Source organism: Amblyomma maculatum, chromosome 2, assembly GCF_055883805.1.
Source record: "Amblyomma maculatum isolate TAMU_Amacu chromosome 2, ASM5588380v1, whole genome shotgun sequence".
NCBI lineage: Eukaryota > Metazoa > Arthropoda > Arachnida > Ixodida > Ixodidae > Amblyomma > Amblyomma maculatum.
The window spans coordinates 130635314-130656627 of NC_139345.1; the positions used below are offsets into that span (position 1 = coordinate 130635314).

Below are 21314 nucleotides of genomic sequence, written 5' to 3' on the forward strand. Positions count from 1 at the left end.
CAGCGCGCGAAACAACAGACAGCTGACCGACGATAGGGTCCATGGCTGATTAGGCTTTGCCTGAAGCTCCGCCGTAGTGGTGCAGTGGTTAGGGCACTCGATAACGTTGCCTAAGGATGCGGGATAAAATATCCACCGCAGTGGCCGCTTTTTGATGGACGCAAAAGGAAACGCGCTGTTTGCTGCGCGATTTCCATGCACGTTAAGAAACCAAAGGTGGCGATTTTTTTTGAAGCCAACCACTACGGCGTCCCTCATTACCTGACTGACTTTGGGCTTTCAACCCAATGAACTAAACTAAACAAAACCTTCAGCCATAATCTGGAGGCCCACACAAGTTCGGTAGCCACAGAATTTACTCACGTACATAGATATCTGCAAGGAAACTTACAAAGCACTATATCGGTCAACAAATGCCAGCCGCAACTAATAAACAGGTAACGATTACACAAGTGAAGCTACTGAGTTCAAAATGGAAACACGACGGAGATGGCTGTACAACAACGTTGCGAAAAGAAACGAATCTCAAACCAACGAGGGAGGAAACAGAGAGCGAACTATGGGACAAACCAAGAAGTTCGATCGAGCTACTAGCAAACGGTGCCTTAGCAGCCGTGTTTCAAGGACCGGTTGAGGACGCGTCGAGCTGCGGATGCTCAATGCAAGGCCGATACGGTGTCGCTGATTATGACGATCTAGTTGGTCACATACGTCCTCGTGGCCAAAGTCACCGCGTTCTCCGCGTTCGCCCCCTCGCCCGAAGCTCGCTTGCCGACCAGTGCACCGGCTCACCCTTCTACGTCTGCCCGCACTGATTTAAACTACATACCCGGCTTGAATTTCTACCTACCGCCGGATTTGAATTATTCTGGCCAACCTCTCTGCCTTTTCTTTTCAATAAATCCATCTATCTATCTACCTACCGTCTACTAGCGGTAGGCAAAGATCTATACAAAAGATAAAAAAGCCAAAAAAAAACAAGGAAACGTTAAGGGAACACAACAGGAATTCCAGGTGCCACAAGGAGCGTATATGCGGGAGGTGTCTTGACTTCGACGGAAAACACCCCGTTTTTTGAAGTGGTCGTTGTCCCCGAAACAGGCAGTCGAACCGTGGGTCAGGTGTCCACCAAGAAGTGTGAGAAATACCGCGCCTCTTCCAATAGGTAAGTTTTATCCAATCTACTAAGGACTAATTTCTCTTCAAGAAAAGGCGCACATGAGAGAGCCTCTCGTACAGTACCCACCACACGCAGAATGTAGCTTCGGATTCTCCTGGAGACATATCATTGTTTTTTCTACTTTTTAATCAAGCCTATTCCACCAATGAGAATACTAAGATTACTAGTTTCCCTTTGAGGAGTGTCACGCATATGCTTTCCGTGGGTTTCCTTACCCTGTTGATTTTATTAATATTAAGGCAAATGCCTTTATCTCCTCATCGTTGTAGTTAGCAAAAGTGTCACGCTTTTGCAGCGCCTCCGATTGTTCGCAACGGGATGTCGTCATGGAGGTCTCGACCAATCACAGCGCACCACCAAAGTATGCGCGAATGCATGCCTTATATGATCATATGCCCATCAACGATCAATTACTAATTAAGACTAAAAATTATTTACCAGTTACTAACTACTAGTTATTACTAAGTACTGATTATTGAATAATTAAGTAATCATTGCTGATTAGTTACAGGATGTGCAAATAATAAATTATTACTAACTACTGATTACTAATTATGAATTGCCAATTCCCATTTATTTGCTAATTGCTGAATAGTAATTTATAGTTACTAATTAGTTAAAGTTGCGTAAATATAATTATTACTTATTAATGCCGCGCATCTGGTAAAATTGACCAGATACTGCGAAGATACAAGAGACACGATTTCGCCGCTGCCAAGCAGAATTCACTGAACAAATGCAATCACAGATTGTGAAAGGGTAGTCGCTCGCTTTACTCGTAGCAGCGTTCATTGCTACATGCGCAACTGTCGCGTAGCAGAATGCAGCACTCAGGCTTTTGCCTTTCATTACTTTAGTCGCCAAAGTGTTCTCGAATATTTTGTCACAACTAGCCCCTTGTTTTCGTGCTTTTGTCTGCTCAATAGCACGAAACACTACCACGGTGTATGAGTTGTCGCCAGCTCAGCATATATTTATTTGGCACAAGAAAGCAAGAAATGAAAACTGGTTTTAGCGAATAAGCGAGAAAAGAAGTCGCTGAGTTGGAGAGGTGGCACTCAGAGTCGAAATTATAATTTATTTGGTGTTCATACGTGTTTGGAGAACAGTGTCTACCGTATGGATGTAAGACATGTAAACATGGTAAAGAAAAAGCTTCAATGGTAGTAACGCGATTACATGGTGCGATAGTTGGAGCCTGACTTAATTATTCAAAGCGCTCGGCGGAGCAACGCAGTAGCGATCTCCGAAGGCCTCGCTGACGCTGTGTTCACACGGCGTCCATCCAGGGCTGAAAGTCGCTCCGGTAGATGTAGATTGCGTGCGAGAGGTGTACACCTGCTTGGATCACCGACACCGTCTGCAAAAAGAGAAAAGGAACATGTGATGCCCTAGCGTCTAACGCAGAATCGAATCAAATGCATCGGACAGAACAAACTTGAAGGACATATGAAAATTATTAAGTATGTTTAATCTACGCAGAAGAACATATGGAAGATATTAAGTCTGTTTATTCAACGCAGTTATTCCAAATGAGAGCATATGTGATCTCATTTATTATTGTCCATTTGGTGCACGGTCTATGTTTCGATTGCGGGCTTAGAATTTGTTCTTATAATGAGAATAAGGTCAAGCTTATTGCGCTTTTACCGCTTCCTTTTTAGGCGTAACAGCAGCTCAATAACCGCATACCAAAGTTATAACATTTTGCGTGAACTCATTACTCGTAGTCACTTGCGGTTCCCTGTCTACTTTTAATTACCCTGTTACTGCTCCGAGCAGTAACCTTCAGGACTCCCAATTCCGTTCCCGTGTGATCAGTTAGATGTAATCTGTGATTTTGTTTTCTTTTTCATTGAAGCTGGTAAACCCACTTTTGATCAATCTTTATCAAACCCCTCCATGCGTGACCTCATTGAACCTTTATCTAATTCTATTGTGCTGTTACCTGTGGTTCCACAAGAAGTAGCTCTTTATATTGGTAAAATAAAAAACAATGTTTCCGCCGGCCATGACGGCATCAAAGCCATACCGTTAAAGTATGTATCGGTATCAATTTGCGACGTTCTAGCTTATATTATAAATCTAACTTTCACCAGCGGTGTGTTTCCAGATGAACTAAAAATAGCCCGGGTGTGCCCAGTATATAAAGGAGGAAATAGAAATGATGTTACGAATTATCGACCAATTTCCGTATTATCTGTATTTTCTAAGGTATTCGAAGGAGCCATTCACAGCAGAATGGAAAAGTTCTTCAGTGCTCATAATATAATTAACCCGTCCCAGTATGGTTTCTTAAAGAATAGATCGACCGAACAAGCCTTACTTGCTGTTAAAGAGAAAGTTATTGACAACATTGAGTCCCGAGCATATACACTTGGTTTGTTCTTGGACCTCCGAAAGGCTTTTGATTGCGTGCAGCATGAAATTCTTTTAGGCAAACTAACTAGATATGGAATACGAGGTACTTCCTTGAGCCTGCTTAGAAGTTACTTGAGCAACAGACCTCAATATGTCAAATGCAATAATTTTGTTTCAGATTTCTTGTGTGTTACTCAAGGTGTGCCGCAGGGATCTATTTTAGGCCCACTTTTATTTTTAGTTTACATAAATGATGTTTGTAACATAGCTGATTCACCTGATTTGGTCATGTATGCTGATGATACGAATATATTTTTCACAGCCCGAACTCTGCCAGATTTAGAAACTACTGTAAATGACTACATGGTAAAATTGCACGCTTGGATGCAGGCAAATCAATTTAGCTTAAACTTGTCCAAGACTAGTTATATTATTTTCAGACCTATCAACGCCCCAATCCATTACTCACTTGATATAAGGTATGCTAACAAACAAATAGAGCAGGTAACCACTCAGAAGTTTCTCGGTGTCTGGTTCAATGAACACCTATCCTGGAATACACATATTTCTAAACTTGCCACAGATCTTAGCAGAACTGTTGGCTGTCTCTACAGGACCAGTGACCTTTTACCTGTTTCATTAAAAGTATCTATGTATTATGCTCTATTTTTTTCTAAGTTATCTTATTGTGCACTGGTGTGGGGCACCACAACAAATAGCAATTATCACAAGCTTTTGATTCTGCAAAAAAAGGCACTCCGGGCTATTGAGGGTTATCATGGAAGACCGGAACACTTACCAACATCACCTCTATACCAAAAACATAATCTACTTCAAGCTAACCGAGTCTACACATACCGCTTGTTACAACATATCCATAGCAATAGGCTTTTCTCCGTCTTTCCTAATCGATTTCCTACTAAATACCCTCTCAGACAACACAGAAACATCGTCCCAAAAACAAGGACAAATTACGGTAAACAGAAGCTTAATTACCAGATTCCAACTATTCTCAAAAACCCATCCCTATGTTCAATGTTCAATCTCTCTAAACGCAGATTTAAAAGAGAAATAAAAAAGCAGTTGATACTCTCCGAAGTGGAATAATTGTTTAGTCTGGTTTTGTATTTGACAAATGCAAATTTTCATCATGTTATGTTACTGTACAATTTTTTTTTCCCTTTCCGTGTTTTGTGTGCCATATGCTGTTGTTTCTTTTTGAGTGTACAGTGTACACTGTTCCTTTTTTTTAGGTTTTACTCCAGTATGTCTAGTTACCACGTTTGTTGTAATGTTCTGTTATCGTTTGTTTGTCAGTGTTGCGCGCCGCTGTGAACTGTATGGGGAACTGTGACCCCGTCAGGCCTAACCGCCTTTTGTCGCAGTTCCTTCTTTCATTTTTTGAAAGAGAAATAAAGAATATCAGAAAAAAGAAACAAGTTGTAACCAACGATACAGTCCTACGAACCCTCTCCCAACCCCCTCGTGGTGGCGGCGACACGATGGCATGCCAGATTATTATGAGGTAATGATGTACTACATCACAGTTGGCGCGTTTACTTATCACCACATCATTTCTCGACACACAGGACAGCGAAGTATGGAGGCAGCTCCAGACTAACTCTGTCTCGCCGGTAACAGTGAGCCGCATGCACCCGGCCTTATACTCCGCTGAGAGTTCAACCTGTCAGACCCAGCGGCAGATCTCCACCACTATCTTTGGGTCTGCCTCAACAGCAGTTTTTCGGGATCATGCAGGACCCACCTCGTTCTTTCAGAGAGGACACACTGCTTGTCACCGACCTGACAAACCAGCGAAGACTGGTCATCCGGGCGAAGCGTGAGGTGGAAATCAGAGGGCTCCTGTACTTTAAGAAGCCTCCCAGGAGGCAATAGGTTTTTAGAGTGCAGCTCTTTGGCGCCCGCTCCTTCGTTTCACGTCGTCGTCGCCATCGCTGTTGTCCCTCGTTTTCATCTCCGCAGCCGGGGAAGCGCGCGCTCCTGCCGCCCCCGTTCGCCGCTGCGCATACCCTGCCCCCCACCCCCCTTCCCTCTTCTTCCGTGGCGGCGACCACGCGTGCTCTGCAGTTAATGCGAGCGCTCCTGCCGTCACCATTCGCAGACCCCCACCTCCCGTTTCCTTCGTGGCGGCGACAGTGCTCTCCGGTTGCCGAAACGCCGGCCCGCTATCATCGGATCATGGTGCGTGCATCCGAAGCCGAAACACAGAGTCACGTTCTCTTCACTCGCTAGCGGCGTCAGCGGCATCAGTCGGTCGCTGCTATCTCTTCGACGCCTAACGCTCCAATGGGCCCACGCGCTGCCTCCCGCGACCTCCTGATAAGTTATTTGCTCTCTTCGCTCCTCCTTCAAAGCCAACCCTGAGCGGGGGCAATCAGAGCGCCGAAATGGTATCGGTGGATCTCAATATGTGCACTGCCCGAGCCGAAACGCACACCTCAATCTATCGAAAAGCTGAAACAGCTGACCAGCTCCGTCTCAAATTTCGCATAGAAAGTAATGCATTCGCCGGCAATTTTATAATAAAGTTTATTCTTCTTCCTCTTTAGAACCTCACTTGGCAGCAGGCACTGGTGCTGGCTCGAGTGCTCTGTTCGAGTCAGCGGCAACTGACCGGCTGCGGCAAAGCGTCGCTTATATTTCTGTTTCGCCAAGATGGGACAGCGCAGGCTCTTACAGCAGTTCTAGTCCTCTGAAATACCAGGCGTTCACTCTTGTAAGGACCTCACATCCTGTTAGACGGCACTGCATCTTCCCTCCCACTACGCCAAACATGGCAGCTTACACGCTGAGCCTTAACGCACGGACAGAGCTCAAGAAGGACCTCAAGGCATGGAATCAATGGAAGCCATTACTCTTGCTCGAGCATTTATTAGCATCAGAGGCGAAAGTGCGTGAACAACGTAACCTTTAACATAGACAAAAATAACAGCGCAGCAGAGGCGAGGACAAAAAGGCACCCAGAAGCCACGAACAAAGCGCTCTGTGTATATTTTCTTTCTTGCGTTCTTAGCGCTGTTTTTCTCCAGCATTTGGAACTGAATTACTTAAAATTCAAGCTCTATTCATTTAATGTGCTATTGTAGAGGTTCCTACAACTAAAACAAAAAAAAAACAGAGAGAAGGAAAGGGACGACCGCAAAACAATGATATGCCTACCGAAGCAGCGAAACTGACTTGTTTGCCAAACTCTGCGAAAAAAAAACAAAACAATATTTATTCTGTTTTCGCCACGCATCTCCTTTTCTTCTCATCAGTAAATAGCTTTAATGGCACGAATTCTGTAAGGTCTTTTAAAATTATCTTAGAAGGTGTACGCACAGACAAGCCTGCATTCAATAGAGACAGCTAACACTGACTGCCAGATGTTTCTCATCTGGCATGGGTCAGTCGAAGCTAATTTGCTCAAGCGCTTCAGCTCAGAAGAGCCTTGAAACTTTGTTGCTGATTACGAAACCAGAAGGCCCTCAGAAGCCCGGGCGATCGAATTCAGTACCCATGTAATGCTAGGCGGATGCTTTGAACACTAAGTCATCTTTCCGGCTCTGCAGTGACCCGGGTAACCATCACTTTCATAAAATAGACACGAGCCACGCCCTACTAGGTAATAGGGTCTGTTCGGCGCACGGCGTACGAAAGCATGATGCCCCACCCGATTCAACCACCGTGAGCGAATCTTGTATGAGCCTCGACCTTCATAAACCGCAACGTCTGCCTCGCAAGATGTCCTGTTGAGCCACCGGTTGAACTCGGCAGTCGGAGAGAACCCCTAAGAAAAAAAGTTCCCAGAACTCTTTAGGCGGTCTGCTCGTGGATGAGAAATCAGGAACGAAACCTGATGTTTCACTCCTATTTCAAAAAAAGTGTAAGCGCCTCCGTGAGTTCGGAGCTCGCTTTGTGAGATTCTTACGCGTAAACACACGCGACGCTCTAGCATGAAGCAATGCTCCACTATTACCTGGCGCGAAATGCCTGTAAACTCCTGCACTTTCTTCAGTCTATGCGTTGAATGGGCGTTCAGCGTAGCTACTGATCTGCTCACAAGGAAATGTGCAAACATTCTGACGCCCTGTTCTAAATACGGCTCCTATTGAAAATTGAGAAGGTATAACTGAATACGAAACCAGCCACACTACTTCATTGTAGCCTGAATAAATATTGTTGAGAAGGATATCGGCAGTGGCGCTGGAAGAGCTCTCGCGCTAGTCCAGTCATAACATCGTCCTTCACCCTGTCTCCATGTTGCACCGCCTGATTTCTTGTCACCACGTAACATTTTGGTTGGAGGTGCGGTCTACGTCACCCCATCCTCACCTAGGAGCCTCGACGCCGTACGCAGCTTCCCTGAGCCCTTCCAGCCCAGACCCGACCAGCCGCAGCTACCGCCGCCCCGCCCCCAGCCCGGATCTGATGAGAAGGAGAACAGACGGACTTATCAGAGGCGAGATCAGAGCAAAGAGCCGAACGCCCCAAAGAAACCGAAGGACAAGAACACGCAACCGCCGCCCAGCCACCCGACGCGACCTCAAGCCATCGGTCCCACGGATGCTTTAAGGGAGGATGATTGAAGAGCTATTGGGGCGTATTTTAAACATCGCCTAGATCCTGTAAGTTACAATTTACAAGAAGCATGCCCTAAACAGACTCAAGAAAAAAATTAAAGTATAGTAATCCTTGCGGCTGACAAACGAAACGCATCCGTCGTATTAGGCCTCCCGCCATACGTTTCACTATTGTCCAACCTGCTCCAAAGTACAGGACCATACGCAAAACGGAACCGAGTTGCAACGAAAGAAATGGAATCAGAGCTCCAATAAAAATTTGCCGGAACTTAGCTTCAGTTAAGGCCGGTAGGTTGCGAAAGCAATAATAGCATGGCTACGCTATAGTTTAACTCGTAGTGTAGCCAATTGTGGTGTACCATGTTGACCGTACGATTAACACAGGACACACATGTAATATAATGACATTAATATATCTATTGTAATGAATGTGTATGTAACTAATGTAATAAAAATACTGGATGCTGTCCATTACATTTCATTCGGAGTCGTTACCGGTTGAGGACGATTCAAGAGAAGCGTGACGCGCTCGTCTAGCTGCATTTTGAGCGTGCCGTCGAGCGAGACGCTGTTCCCGTTCTAATCTGTCTCTGTTGCCCGCTGTCGTTTCCTGGCTTCATCGAGACGGCGTGGCTTTTCTTTCTCTTTATCAGGATGCATAGCGATTGCCTCAGCTGAGCAACGCGAGCATTTATATACCCACCGCATAGAGAAACATACTTACGTATGTTTCTCTATGCCCACCGTTTTTCTCCTCCTCCTCTCCACTGCGAGAGAAGAGGTGACAGCAGCGCCTCAACTCGGTAGCAGCGCGGCTTCAGCTGCAGCGCGTCATTCCTACCGACCGCCGCCACCAGACGACTAGACTTGATAGCCCATCTCTCGCAGCTGCTATGACGTCACAGTCACCTGGGGTCTTTAAAGGCCATACGTGCCTACCAGCCGTGACTACGCGAATGGCTGAAATGAAGTAGTATTGCAGTTCAGTTACTTTTCAGGAACTCCCATTGACCACTGTTATCAGTTACATACCGTAATTATATCATTAATCGGTTACTTATATGGTTTAACGTGTTCTCTAGGAGGCTTAGATGTAATAGGAAAAGACAGAACACTGGGGCAGCCTTGACCGGAAAAATGGGTGCACATAGCACATAACAAACCTGCGTGGTAAATAATCTTACTTCATTCAATGGAAATTCCCTAAACATAGTAATTGTAGCAGGATGTCTGGTGCACTTTTCAACACCTTGCCATTCTCATTAAAAATCAATTCCGAGAAATATTTATCCCAGGTTTGCGCACGTGCGTTTTTCTATAATTCGCATTTTCAGCAAAGCAGTGGTCGCTGCCGATTGCAGTGCGATCTCTGCTCTCGTCCCATGCGCGAGAGCATCCTTTACAGAGAATCGCATCTCAGCGGCGTCAGGATGCCAGGATGCGGTGCCGCCTACAAGAAGGAATGTATGTCTTTGTATGCTATAATACGGCTGTTTCGTTCCATGTCACGCCACTCTTAAACAGGTGCTCACTGAGGACAAGCCCTTAGCGTGATCTCATTGGTGGCGAAACGTGGTTCAGAATGGGGCTACTTCATACCGCTGCATCGCGGAACCTAGAACACGATGGCGCCCCCGGCAAAAGAGGCCGTAATCTAGATTTTAGTGACGTTGTGTACACTTAATTTCATCTTCGATGGCCCCTTTAGCTATCAGTACTTGAATACCCACAAAATAAAAAGGAAAAATTATGCCCCATGCTGCACTTCTCCGATTCAGGCTGGCCGTAAAATTGGATGGCTTAGTTGGAATGCAAGGATCGCATTCTTTGTATTCTGTCGAACTAAGTTCAAAGCTAATGCTAAATAACACAGAACCCATCTCAGGGAGCCCGACGACTTCTGATAAGCATGCTCCCAATTTCATGTTACAAGGTCATCTACCTGTCATCACATTTCGGGCACAGATTCTTACAAGCAAGGTTTATCAGCTCGAGTTCATCAATTTGACTGAACACAAAAGAGGTGGGCGTGAGTTTGTAGGCACTCACGCCTGAAACGATAGCTCTGGCCACGCCGAAGTGTTGGGCGAGCACGTAGCAACCGCACACAAGGAAGGCGACGGTTCCCATGGTGTGGTAGGTGAGAAGCTGCAGCACCTGCGCAGAGAATTCACGATGAGTAGGCCAAAATTTACCCAGTCACAGGTTGGCTATGCATGTGCTTATTTATGCGTAACAATATCTATTATATACGCAGGAATGCACTTATATATGTGTATATTTATGTTTGTCGGGCCACAAATTGCAGTGTCGAAGTGCGTTTAAGCGGCTTGCCGGCAGCTGTTAGTCTTGGTTTTTGGGATAAGCAAGCGTACTTGCCATCAAAATTGCCAAGTCTGTTCGCGGTGTTGCGCAAGGCACTCAGCGAAAGCTATCGCCGTTCGGCTGTGTGTATTTTCTAGCAGCTAACACTGGCAGTAAAGACTAAGTGTAAGCTTTTTTTGTGGCAGCCTGTACTACACTCGCATGTCTACTGAACATGAACACCATGTTATTTATTTCATGAACCTCTTGTTAAAGATATTTTCTGCCAGAAAGGACTTTGTATAAAGGTCTTCGCTTAAAAAAACCACGTGACGAGAGGAATCACCCGTCGAAACAACCTACCGCTTGTCGGTTCGGGCTGTACATATCGCCTACTTTCTGTTGGCTCCATACCGTATGTGCCCACCCACCACTATTCCCCTCTTGGTGCGAAACCTGCACTAGGCAGTGCTGTGCTTTCAGTCTGTGGCAAAATGTAAAAACAAACAGTGTCAGGCGAACGTTTATATGCACACTACAAGATATTCTTGCGGCATCGTGAACAAAAGCTGTATACAACGTAACTGCGTTTGTTTGATGTCTTTTCTGAAGTTTTTCACAAACATCTTTCGTGCTTTCTCGTTAAACCGCGTAAACCAAACCAAACCTTTCGTGATCTCTTTAGACGCCAGCATACCCAGAGCAGACAACAGCCGGAAATAAGGAGCTCTTTACGGCATGCACAAAACGAAGTCAATAATAATTTAAACCAGGGAAATCGTTGGGAATGTCAGTCTATACCTGTGGGTTTTGTTAACGTAAAATCAGTAAAATGACAATTTTGATTGAAAATGAACTGAATACATAGTATATCTAATAGGAAATGATCACATGACACCGATTATATTTAATCCCACTACTTCCGCACGATGCATACTGTGTCCGGTGTTCTAGGAGCTCTGCTATGGCGGCCCCAATCTAACCTCCCGCATTCGCCCTCATTACGCATGAAGCCTTGAGGATGTTCATCACGCGACTGTCGGAAACTGTGGCGGATACAGAACGTCCTGTTAACCGAGAATGCCAAGTGGAATGCGATGTAACAGGGAAAATGTCAGCTCTGTGAACAACCTCTTATGCCCCCTGGGTCATCACAACTGCCAGACCCGAGATCCTCTGCCCCAATTGAACAGACAGTGGTAGAAAAATGAGGGGCTGGTGACGAGATTAGAGGACGCGAAAACAGTGCGTGGAAAAAGCACAGGGAAAAAGAGCATGAGTACAGAACATCGGAGTGAAAAAGAACAGTTTACCGACCAAATAGCGAAGTGAACCAATGTGCGCTGAAGCTGTACAGGTGAGCTATTATATTCATAACCACAAAGTGTAAACCATACCTCATACGAGAGCAGCGTGTTTAATTTTAACAATCTCATGTTAGAGTAGGCCATGCTAGGTTGTGTGGCACAGCACTTCGCAGAAGACTTCCGTCTGCCATCGACCTGTTTTTCACGGTTGTCTGATTGTCTGAAATGCTGCTAAGCGACATCGCGTTTATGCATTGTCTTTCCACTCGAAATTTTGTCGTTGGTGCACCACCATCAGAATTCACAGAGAATTGGGCTTCCTATACGACAATGCAATAAAAACGCGCTGCTGTCTCGACGAAAATCAGTTTACCAAAACCTATTTGCATATGTGATTGTAGCTTATGTGATTGTGACAAAACGCAAAAAAAAACATCGAAGCAGATGGAGGTCCCGGATAATATCACTAATGGTTAGCCCGGTTTCTGCATAGGCACTGCAGAAAGAACCTACATTGTTAAAGCGAAGCAGCCGATGGCCCTGTTATCACCTATGCTGCCATACGTGTTCTTCAAGTAACACTCCACCGAACTGCACAGCACAGTGGTAATTTCTCTGTGCGCTGTATTGTCGGTGCGCTTTATTTTACTTGTGCTAATCTGTCAGTGTGATGTACTTTCTATGGGCTGTTATACAGCTGTATCGGCTCGTGTTCTGCATGGAACAATCCTATTTGGTCGTGTGATCTACAATCATGACGTCGTTCAGCTGTTTTTCTCCCCCATTTTACACGTAGGTTAGAGGCATACACATGCTTTATTTTGAAAATTTATTTGAACTGTTCCTTGTTGCTTTTTCCCACCTGTAGCAATATTCCTATTTTTGTTCTTGTTCCACAAATAGTAAAAGTCTTTCGGCTGTAAAATTCCACAGTCATTTAACAATGACAAAAAGTCATAAAAGCTATTGGTTGTCTGCCAACATCCTGTGCTCATATGTTAGTTGTTCGCAACCCCATCCTACGTTTTAGCCGCTGCTCTAGAAAGGCAAGTCAGGATCTATATTTGCCAGTGGTGGAGCCCAATGCTTCTTTCATAAAGAAATGCATATTGATTCTGAAGGACGTTATTTAGCGCACGAGCGCTGAGCGGCAGATAACCGCTGTACTCAATCAATAAAATGGTTCTGGCCCCGATGCCTTAACTGCCACGCAGTACTCCTGAACGTTCTCCTTCAAACACCTTTTTTTATGTATTCCTTTGCATGTCCTTCATTGTGACCACATCTGAACATACTAACCTCACTCAAGCATTCCAATGGCAAATTGCAATTCAGTCACATTATTTACAACTGTTAATGTTTCGTGCAGGTTATGAAAACGAAGTCGTTTATCACAGTCTATAAAGTAAGTATATGCGAGCCACCCGAGGTATTAAAACACGCAAAGTGGCGCCAATTGTCATTGAGCTTTGAATGTCTTCATATCGGAAACTAAGTCGCCTCAGGCTCATCCTGTTTTGTTCGGCACACAGCCTCAGCTCAAAGTTATACCTTCTACGCTCGTACGTTCTAAAGTAGCACCCATTTATAAGCCATATATGTTAATTACTGGTTCTATACAATTTCTGGGTCTAAAAAGAAGCCAATAGCGCATCATGCGCGCTAGAGCCAGACTTGTTTGGGACTACGTCAAATTTAAGGGCTATTGTTTTGTCAGATACCTTAACTAACGTCCACTTCAAACGCCCATGTAATGTTAATCTCACTTATTTCGCCCCTCGTAATTGAGCTTCAGACGTGAAAGACGCTCCACGTACGCACCACCAGAGTGGAAGGATGCTGCCGGGCCGATGCAGACTTGTTGCAGCTCCCGTCCAGAAGCAGGTACAGGCCGCCGATGGAGTAGACGAACGAGGCCAAGAACAGCGTCTCGGAGAGGCTCTCGTCGGAGTGCGAGCAGAGCGAATTGAACAGCACCACCGATAAGCACTGCACACAGCCCGCACGTTTCACACCATTCATGAACAAAAATACCACTGCGGCTGAAATCGCTTCGATAACAGTCGCCGAAATACGTAAGCACGCTTCACAAGGCTTTCTTAGATAGCGGTTAATGTTCGTTCGATGGCGGTTAGATAACTGGTAACCGCCCGACGTAATCACTGGCCGCTGAGGATCTATATCGTCTACGTTTGTTGTGATTTATTTTTCAAAAGGAAATAGAAGTATACAGCTTCTTTTATTTTTAAAGCGACTACGTACATATTCTAAGCTCACCATGCAAGTACTTCTTGCTCGTCTTCACTTACCTCTCCACACCTCCAGGTGCCACAGCTTAATAACCCCTCTGGAGGCGTCACCAGACATGAACTCTACTGCCACTTCTCAGCTCTCATCTTACTACCAAACCTCTTCTACAGAGTATAGGTACCTTTGTGCAGAATCACGTGCAATTTTACACAATGTTCACTTCGGCACCCTCGCTGATTACCCTCGCTGGGACAACCTGAAATCGGATCGCAGTAGGCATTGGAGGCCCTTCTTGCGTCGCAAGGCCTCCAAATCACGCCTGTGAAGCGGGGTGCTAGTGTCATGGCAATAGATGCACTGAACACATGAGCTTAGCTGAGGACCGTGCTGTGTTGCCCTATGCTCTTAAATAACCCGAAAACAGTCGCTCCATAAAGGTTTTCCTCCGTACACTACCTGACGTTATTTACCGTGCACTGATATCGCGCACGCTGCACGCAAAAGCTTTGCATCATCGAAACGTGGCACCACGGCCGGGTTCGCTTACGCTCGATGGCCTCGAAGCTCAGTAGTCAATTAGTAGTGGTGGTGGTAGAGGTGGTGATAAAAACGTTTATTGCCTCTTCATAAAGGGAGGTATATGGAGGTTACTGTGGCAACAGACTTAGTGACCTTCCCCTCACAAACGCTAGGTGGAGTTCCTTCTACGGGACCCCAGTGTCTTCCGCTACGGCCATGGCTCCTTTAACACTGTCTTCCTCAGGGAGTACCCGCACTGTAGGAAAAGGTTCGAAGACCTTTCCTAACAGTGCGGGAACTCCCTCTCTTCCATATTGAGTGGGCGTGACCCTCTATCCCGGCCTTCACACCAACACGAACCTCTCCCGCGAGTACTGAGAGGCCACACTACTCGCCTTCTTCGACCTGAGAGCCCAAAAGGAGTAGTCGTCGCAAGCAGTACGCGTGTAGCCGAGTGCCCTAACCACACAGCCATCGAAACGGTTATTGGACGCCGAGAACACTATATGGCTTAATGATATGCCATTCCCTGTAGAATTGCTTCTCTGAGAAGGTAGCACTCACGGAGTTTTAACACCACACGCTGTAGCTTCCCCGTCCTAACACAGAAATAATTTTCAGATGTAAGATAACACGCGGGTCTGTATTGGCTTCGATATGCACAATTTTCCTTCTTACGCCCTTTTTTGCTCCAGCCGAGTTTCAGTAAACATGGAGAAAATTGCTGTTCTTCTTTTAAACATTTGCGAGTTCACCCTTAATTGGCATCCGGGAAGACATTAGGCTCAAGTATTTCCAGCGTGTCATTAGCATGGGCTATCCTTACGTCTTGGCTTACTAGCGCTTGCTCCGGCTTTTGTTTCATCTGATAACTCCTTTCATCTGCGTGGCGCACAGATTTTAATGTGTCGCAGGGAGTCCAGATCAAACCCTAGCCGCAGCGACAGCTTTTTTGATGCACTGTGCACTGTACTGTGTACCGTTCCCGTGTAGAGTGTATAGTAAACAGGACCCCAGGTGGTCAAATATTCTCAAGCCTTCCGCTGTTACATCCCTGGTAGCCTGAGTTGTTTTGGAAGGTTCCCGAAAATTGTAGGAGTTTAGGCAAGGGCTCCGCCGCAGTAGCGCAGGCGTTACCGCACTAGGGTTCCGGAGTACCCGGGTTCGATCCCGACAACCGGCGGCGGCATTTCTGGAGGCGAAACGAAGAGGTGTCAGTGTGCTGTACAATGTCAATGCACGTAAAACGTCTCCAGGTGGCCGAAATTGCTGCCCTCCACTACGACTACTCTTTCAACTTTTATTCTCACCTCATACCACACAGCGTTTAGGTATTCACGGCAAACATTTACCATATGCTGCGTCTTTCGTTTTCTGTAAACCTATTGTTCATATTATTATTATTATTATTATTATTATTATTATTATTATTATTATTATTATTATTATTATTATTATTATTATTATTATTATTATTATTATTATTATTATTATTATTATTATTATTATTAATATTATTATTATTATTATTATTATTATTATTATTATTATTATTTCATAATATGGCTTGAACCTACTGACCACAGCGAAACTAAGATATCTCTGCTATTACCGCCATTCAATCCGCGTTTTTTTTTAATTTTATATATACAAAAATAAAAAGCGTCTAGTCTCACACATTCTGTCTGGACATCTGACCAGTGCATTGAGGGAAAGGAGGAAGGTGGGAGTGAAAGTGGAAAGAGAAAAAACGTGTTTGTAATGAATGTCTGCGGAGTAATTTCGACTGCCTAGAGATATTTATCGTTCACTGACAACACACAGCACACGGGCGATTCTCTGCTGCAAAGCAGCTGCCAGTGGTTGCTATCGAAAAGCGGTGCTCTCGAACAGCTTCTATCTCCGCCTTATCCAACTGATCTGGGTTCCAGTGCACTCATCTCATCCAGGGAACGAGGTGGTCCACAATTACACCGAGGATTTCGTCTACCGGGCTGGGCCGTCACCCGTTCTGCGGACGGCGAGAGATTCTAGGGTTACGTTTCATAACATCGCCATTCGCAACCGCATAGGTAGACTAATCTATTCCCCGAGCATATTTCTCCCACGAAACCACAAGATGTTGCATGGAGGCCACTCCAAACAAACCCTTTCCCGAACCCTGCGATATATGCTCGCATATATCCTGGGGTTTACTCCTCATCTGTATGACATGTGGCCAAAGCGCCACTCTCCTACATACTCTGGCCTTGCCCTCTGGCCCCTTGCCGCAGGTTTGCAGCTTTCGAATCAAAACCAGTGGGAGGCCGCGTTGCTCAGCTCCGACTCGGGCACACAGATCCAGTCGTGACAAGAGCCCTAGCAGTCCCCGAGCGCCATGAGCTCACGACCACTTGATGGGGCTATAACCCCACAACATTTTACTACTTACTGTCGATTAAAATAAAGTTTATCCTCCTCCTCCTCTGGAACAGTTCCTGGAATTCTCTCTAGGGTGCTGCAAGATATAAAGTCCTTCCCTTAACATGCGCTCATTCCATCGGAATATTTCCTGTCATTGCCGCCTGCATACCATGTAAAGGCACAGGTAGGCCTTTCGGCATATTTCACACGGAAAAAAAAAAACATTTTATATACTCCAGGCTTCGTTCCTTTATTGCTAAGCGCATTGGTAAAGCCAGTCGTGGAACAAAATCCGATTTGCGACATAAGAGCTGTTTAACACGTTAACTAAAGTGTTATAAGTGAGCATAACAACACTGTTTCGCGATCACGTAGTGGCGGAGCAGGAAATGGCCCGTGAAGAAAAAAGAAATATTCAGGCACTTTTGGTCTCTTTCGAGGAGCAACGGATATTTTTGAAACCCGCTGACTGCAACACGTCCTGATATCTATTGCGAGCAAGGAATTTCATTCTTCACTAACCGTAGGCATACAGCTCTGTTTTGTTACCAATCTACAGCACTGAGAAGGCGACCTGAAGACTTTTGGAAAAACATCTAGCTAGCAAGCAGCTCCTACCAAACAAGAGCTTGGGAAAACCCACCGTTTCAACGAGGTTTAACGCGCCAGTGGCCGTCTGGATGTATTTCGTGCTGAATACAAAAGGTGCTCCGGTCCCGGGACTGCCAATAGGTTGGCTGGGGCTGGCAATCTGCGAAATATAAAAGAGGGAAACTATCGGAAACGCACACTGCGGACAGGTATGACCAGCAGTTGGCGATTAAGGAGATATAAAAGCGCTACGTTGGTCAAATTGCAAACGTTCGCTGTGAAAGATGTCACGTGCAGTGACGCTTATTTAATCTATTTCGCATTACAAAAAACTAAGCGAATTAACATTGTATAACGATACTGGCAAGCACGTAAACCCAAAGGATCGGCGCTGGCATATTCACTGCTTCGTGCTCGCCTAGGGATGCAGCCTGTTCCCTTCACCTACAGGGAACAAGAGCTATTTTTGTGTCTGACGTATGAATGCACGGTCTCTTGATACAGGCCAACATCAATTTGTTTCAATGGTTCCTTTAAACTTGCGCATTAGGTAAACTGCGGATGGCGTTTATCGATACATTACAAACGTAATAAAAATACCTCATTCTTCAGTTAAAGCTACGTTTTTGAGATCTGAAAAGGACAAAATCATATAATTCAAGTATCATCATCGCCTGATTTCGCGAGCAAAGAGCGGTATGTCCGTATAGGTTATTTTGGTGCGCATCTCTGGCGCTACGCTACGCCACTATTCCATTAAAGACGTACTTCGCCTTTTTGCGTGTGAACGTGACAAGGTTGAATCAAACAAGGGGAAATATCCTAAAGAGGATTCTCTCACCAAAAATGATCCTTTTTCTACCAGACCAAGAGCCTTAGGATCGATGTTTATTTACACAAAATAAGTAAACGATTTCTCCAGTGTCAATATAAGAATTCAACTGCCATTTCTGTATCCCACTGTTAACTGAGAAATTGTCTGGAAGGAATATAACAGTAGACAGTAGCAAGGTCTTCAAGCAGGAGACACCTATGCTATATCAGGGCAAGTGAGAGAGAAGTTCACAAGTATAGACCAGTTCAATTTTGGAATGCTGTTGGTCCAAACAATAAAGCAATCCCACAAAGCGAACTTATTTGCAGTAAGAGAGTCATTTTCCTTAAGCATATAACTCGAAGACCGACTTTCGGTTCTTGAGCACTTCTCTCTCGCCATACCATTTCATGGGCTAATGGCTTGGTGAACCTATTCGGAACATCCATTTTCCCGTCCGGGTAGGCGTCAGCCCTGAGTTCAAACCCAAGACCAGAAGGGAATTTACCTTCTTCTACGAAGCTTCTGTACGACTCTTCCTGTCTATGTAGGCTGTGCACTGCTGGAGGCTAATGAACTAGCTTTCCGCCATGAATGTTTAGGAACCACTGCACACAAAATAGCCCCAGGCCATGGTGGCAGCTCTTTATGGCATTCATGCTGCTCCTAAGGGTTGAAAAAAATGGGAGGCCATTCCCGTACTTTGTAAAATAAGTCTATACCACCGTGCGGATGTTATATTGACACGGGCTGAAATCTTTAAACGGACATCGCCACTACAGCTCCGGTATTCTTCAAATAGCACTTGGTTGTAACGTTCAGTAGCCCTATAAAAGAACCGGCGATATGGCATGGTCTTCGTGCGGAACTGCATAAATCAGCATCCCTGTAGGGCTTCGTTTCCAACCAAATGGTCTCGTTACCACTGCACACTCATAGTTTTGGTGAAATTAAAAGGAGCAGGCGCCTCACCTCTTCACGGCGCATTCACGATTTCGAGTCGTGAACGTGTGGCAGGGAGAGCTTGAAGAATGGGTCGAAACCAGTCACGCTCGAGGAGCAAGGCGCTGGACACTCCTTGCATCATTTCCAATCTATTTCACATATAAAGAGGTGGTATTCAAGCCTTGCACCCTTCCGACACCTCTACTTGATTTGTTTAGCAATAAAAGGGAGCGAATCCCGAGTTTTCATATAACGAAATTCCGCCTGCTCGTTTCTTCAAATAATGCAAGAGTGGAGTCTGGGAACGGGATTATTCGGTTAGAAACCTAACCAGGGTGCTGTGAAGATGACTTCCGGAAGCGGTTTATTATATGGCGCTAATAAACGCCTACCGCATGGTTTTGTACTCTCTCAGCTCAGTCTGCCCTAGCTTGAAATAATAGCAATATACAACGCTCATATCATTTTCACAGGTATCACTTTTTCAGGCTGCTGGCCGCTCCAGTCAACTCTGCAGCGAAACCCAAGCCATAAAATGAATAAAAGTAACGCATGTTTCGTCTCTCGTTATACTGATCCACAAGCGGTAACCACCTGCCTGTTGTAGTTCTGCCTCTTCTCAGGCTACCCCTTACGGCTACCAGAACATTTCGTTATCCCATCTTGTCTTGTCCCGGCGTTGTAGCACAGTGATTAATGCAATCGTCTGATGATTCCTGGGCCACAAGTTCAAACTCGAACGCGGCTGCCGCTTTGCTGTGAAGGTTAAAATCAGTGCTATTATGTGGTGCGCGATGTCAGTGTTCGTAACAGAATACCATGGGGTTGATTGTCTGGACACCAGCACTATGCTATTCCTACTAGCCGATGTCTCTCTGGGACTCCAAACACTATAAACAGCCCCTTCTCAGTGCCTCTCGTTTTTTTTTTTCTCCATGAATTGTTGAAATTTGTAATAACTCAGTGCAGTGAACAATATATGTAGTTCTGTAACCTATGATTATATTCATTCTCTTGTCTTATTGTTCTTTCTGTCTTTTAAATAGGCACAGTCTTATGTTTTGGTATTATGAAGAAACCTCACCAGCGAGAGAAAGAAAGGGGCTAGCGGCGCCGATTTTCATGCATTTGTGAAGTTGCGAGGCAAAGGCCCGTTACTGATTCTTCAACTACGTTATAACGTCACAGCTTTAAAGGCCCCGTTTACCAGGAAATCCAAATTCGGTGTAGGAGGCATCAGTTTAGTGTGTGACTAATCACGGCAACGGCTATGGCAGCTGAAGGCAGCGCACTTATTCGTTCTGCTGCAAGCCACGCAAACCATGTGATTTGGCTGATTCGCCAAGAGCTGCTAACTCGCATGTCTTTATTCAATTGCGCAGGGGAGGGCAATCGAATCATACTGAACAAATGCAGTCCGACCCACACATGGTACTACTCGTCTGCGTAGAGACGTTCGTACGAGTTTTGTATGTCGGGCTGATATTTCGCACACTACGGTAGCCCTAGAACTGTATCCTGTAGATTGTGCGCACAAATGAACGCAATAATTATGAGATTAATGTTTAGACGAGTGGGAAACCTCACGTACACAATAGAGGATGCGCAGTAGGAGCAGGGGACGCGTTCTGTTAACGCTGTGAAGCCACAACCCTTAAAGGCGGACCTTAGGCATCCCCAGATATTTTTGTGCTGAGGACCCTGTATGATGATCAAGTGATCGCTCAAAATAGCAACCACTGCGGCAGCTCAAGACAAGCAGACACCGCTGCTGGACTCATGGAGCCGCATCCGTGCCCTACTGCCCCCAAAAGAGCAACAGTTCGTAACGTATACCGATTCCCACAAGAAATGGCGACTTGATTGCAAGAGCATTTCGCATCCTTCAGAATACTCACCGACGGGTTTTGCATGGCGTTTCTGCTGGCGCACTTCTTCTTCTTCTTCTTCTCGGCTTTTCGAAATATGACATACACACATGGCGGATGAACCAAAGTGTGATGGCATATGAAGGCTTCCGCAGAGGATTACGACAAAACAATAGCGCCAAGGGGGAA

At 45.4% G+C, this 21314-nt stretch overlaps 1 protein-coding gene across 1 annotated transcript; it reads right to left on the bottom strand.

The window, feature by feature from the left end:
* Window positions 1–2223: 2223 nt before the first annotated feature.
* Window positions 2224–21170, bottom strand: LOC146199886 (uncharacterized). Its single transcript, XM_084592215.1, has 5 exons — window positions 21156–21170; window positions 17551–17658; window positions 13557–13724; window positions 10174–10281; window positions 2224–2540 (listed from the first exon to the last, which is right to left on the bottom strand). The coding sequence occupies exons 1-5, from the start codon at window positions 21168–21170 to the stop codon at window positions 2451–2453; spliced, it is 489 nt and encodes a 162-aa protein (XP_084448341.1). The 3' UTR covers window positions 2224–2450.
* Between the last annotated feature and the right edge of the window lie 144 nt (window positions 21171–21314).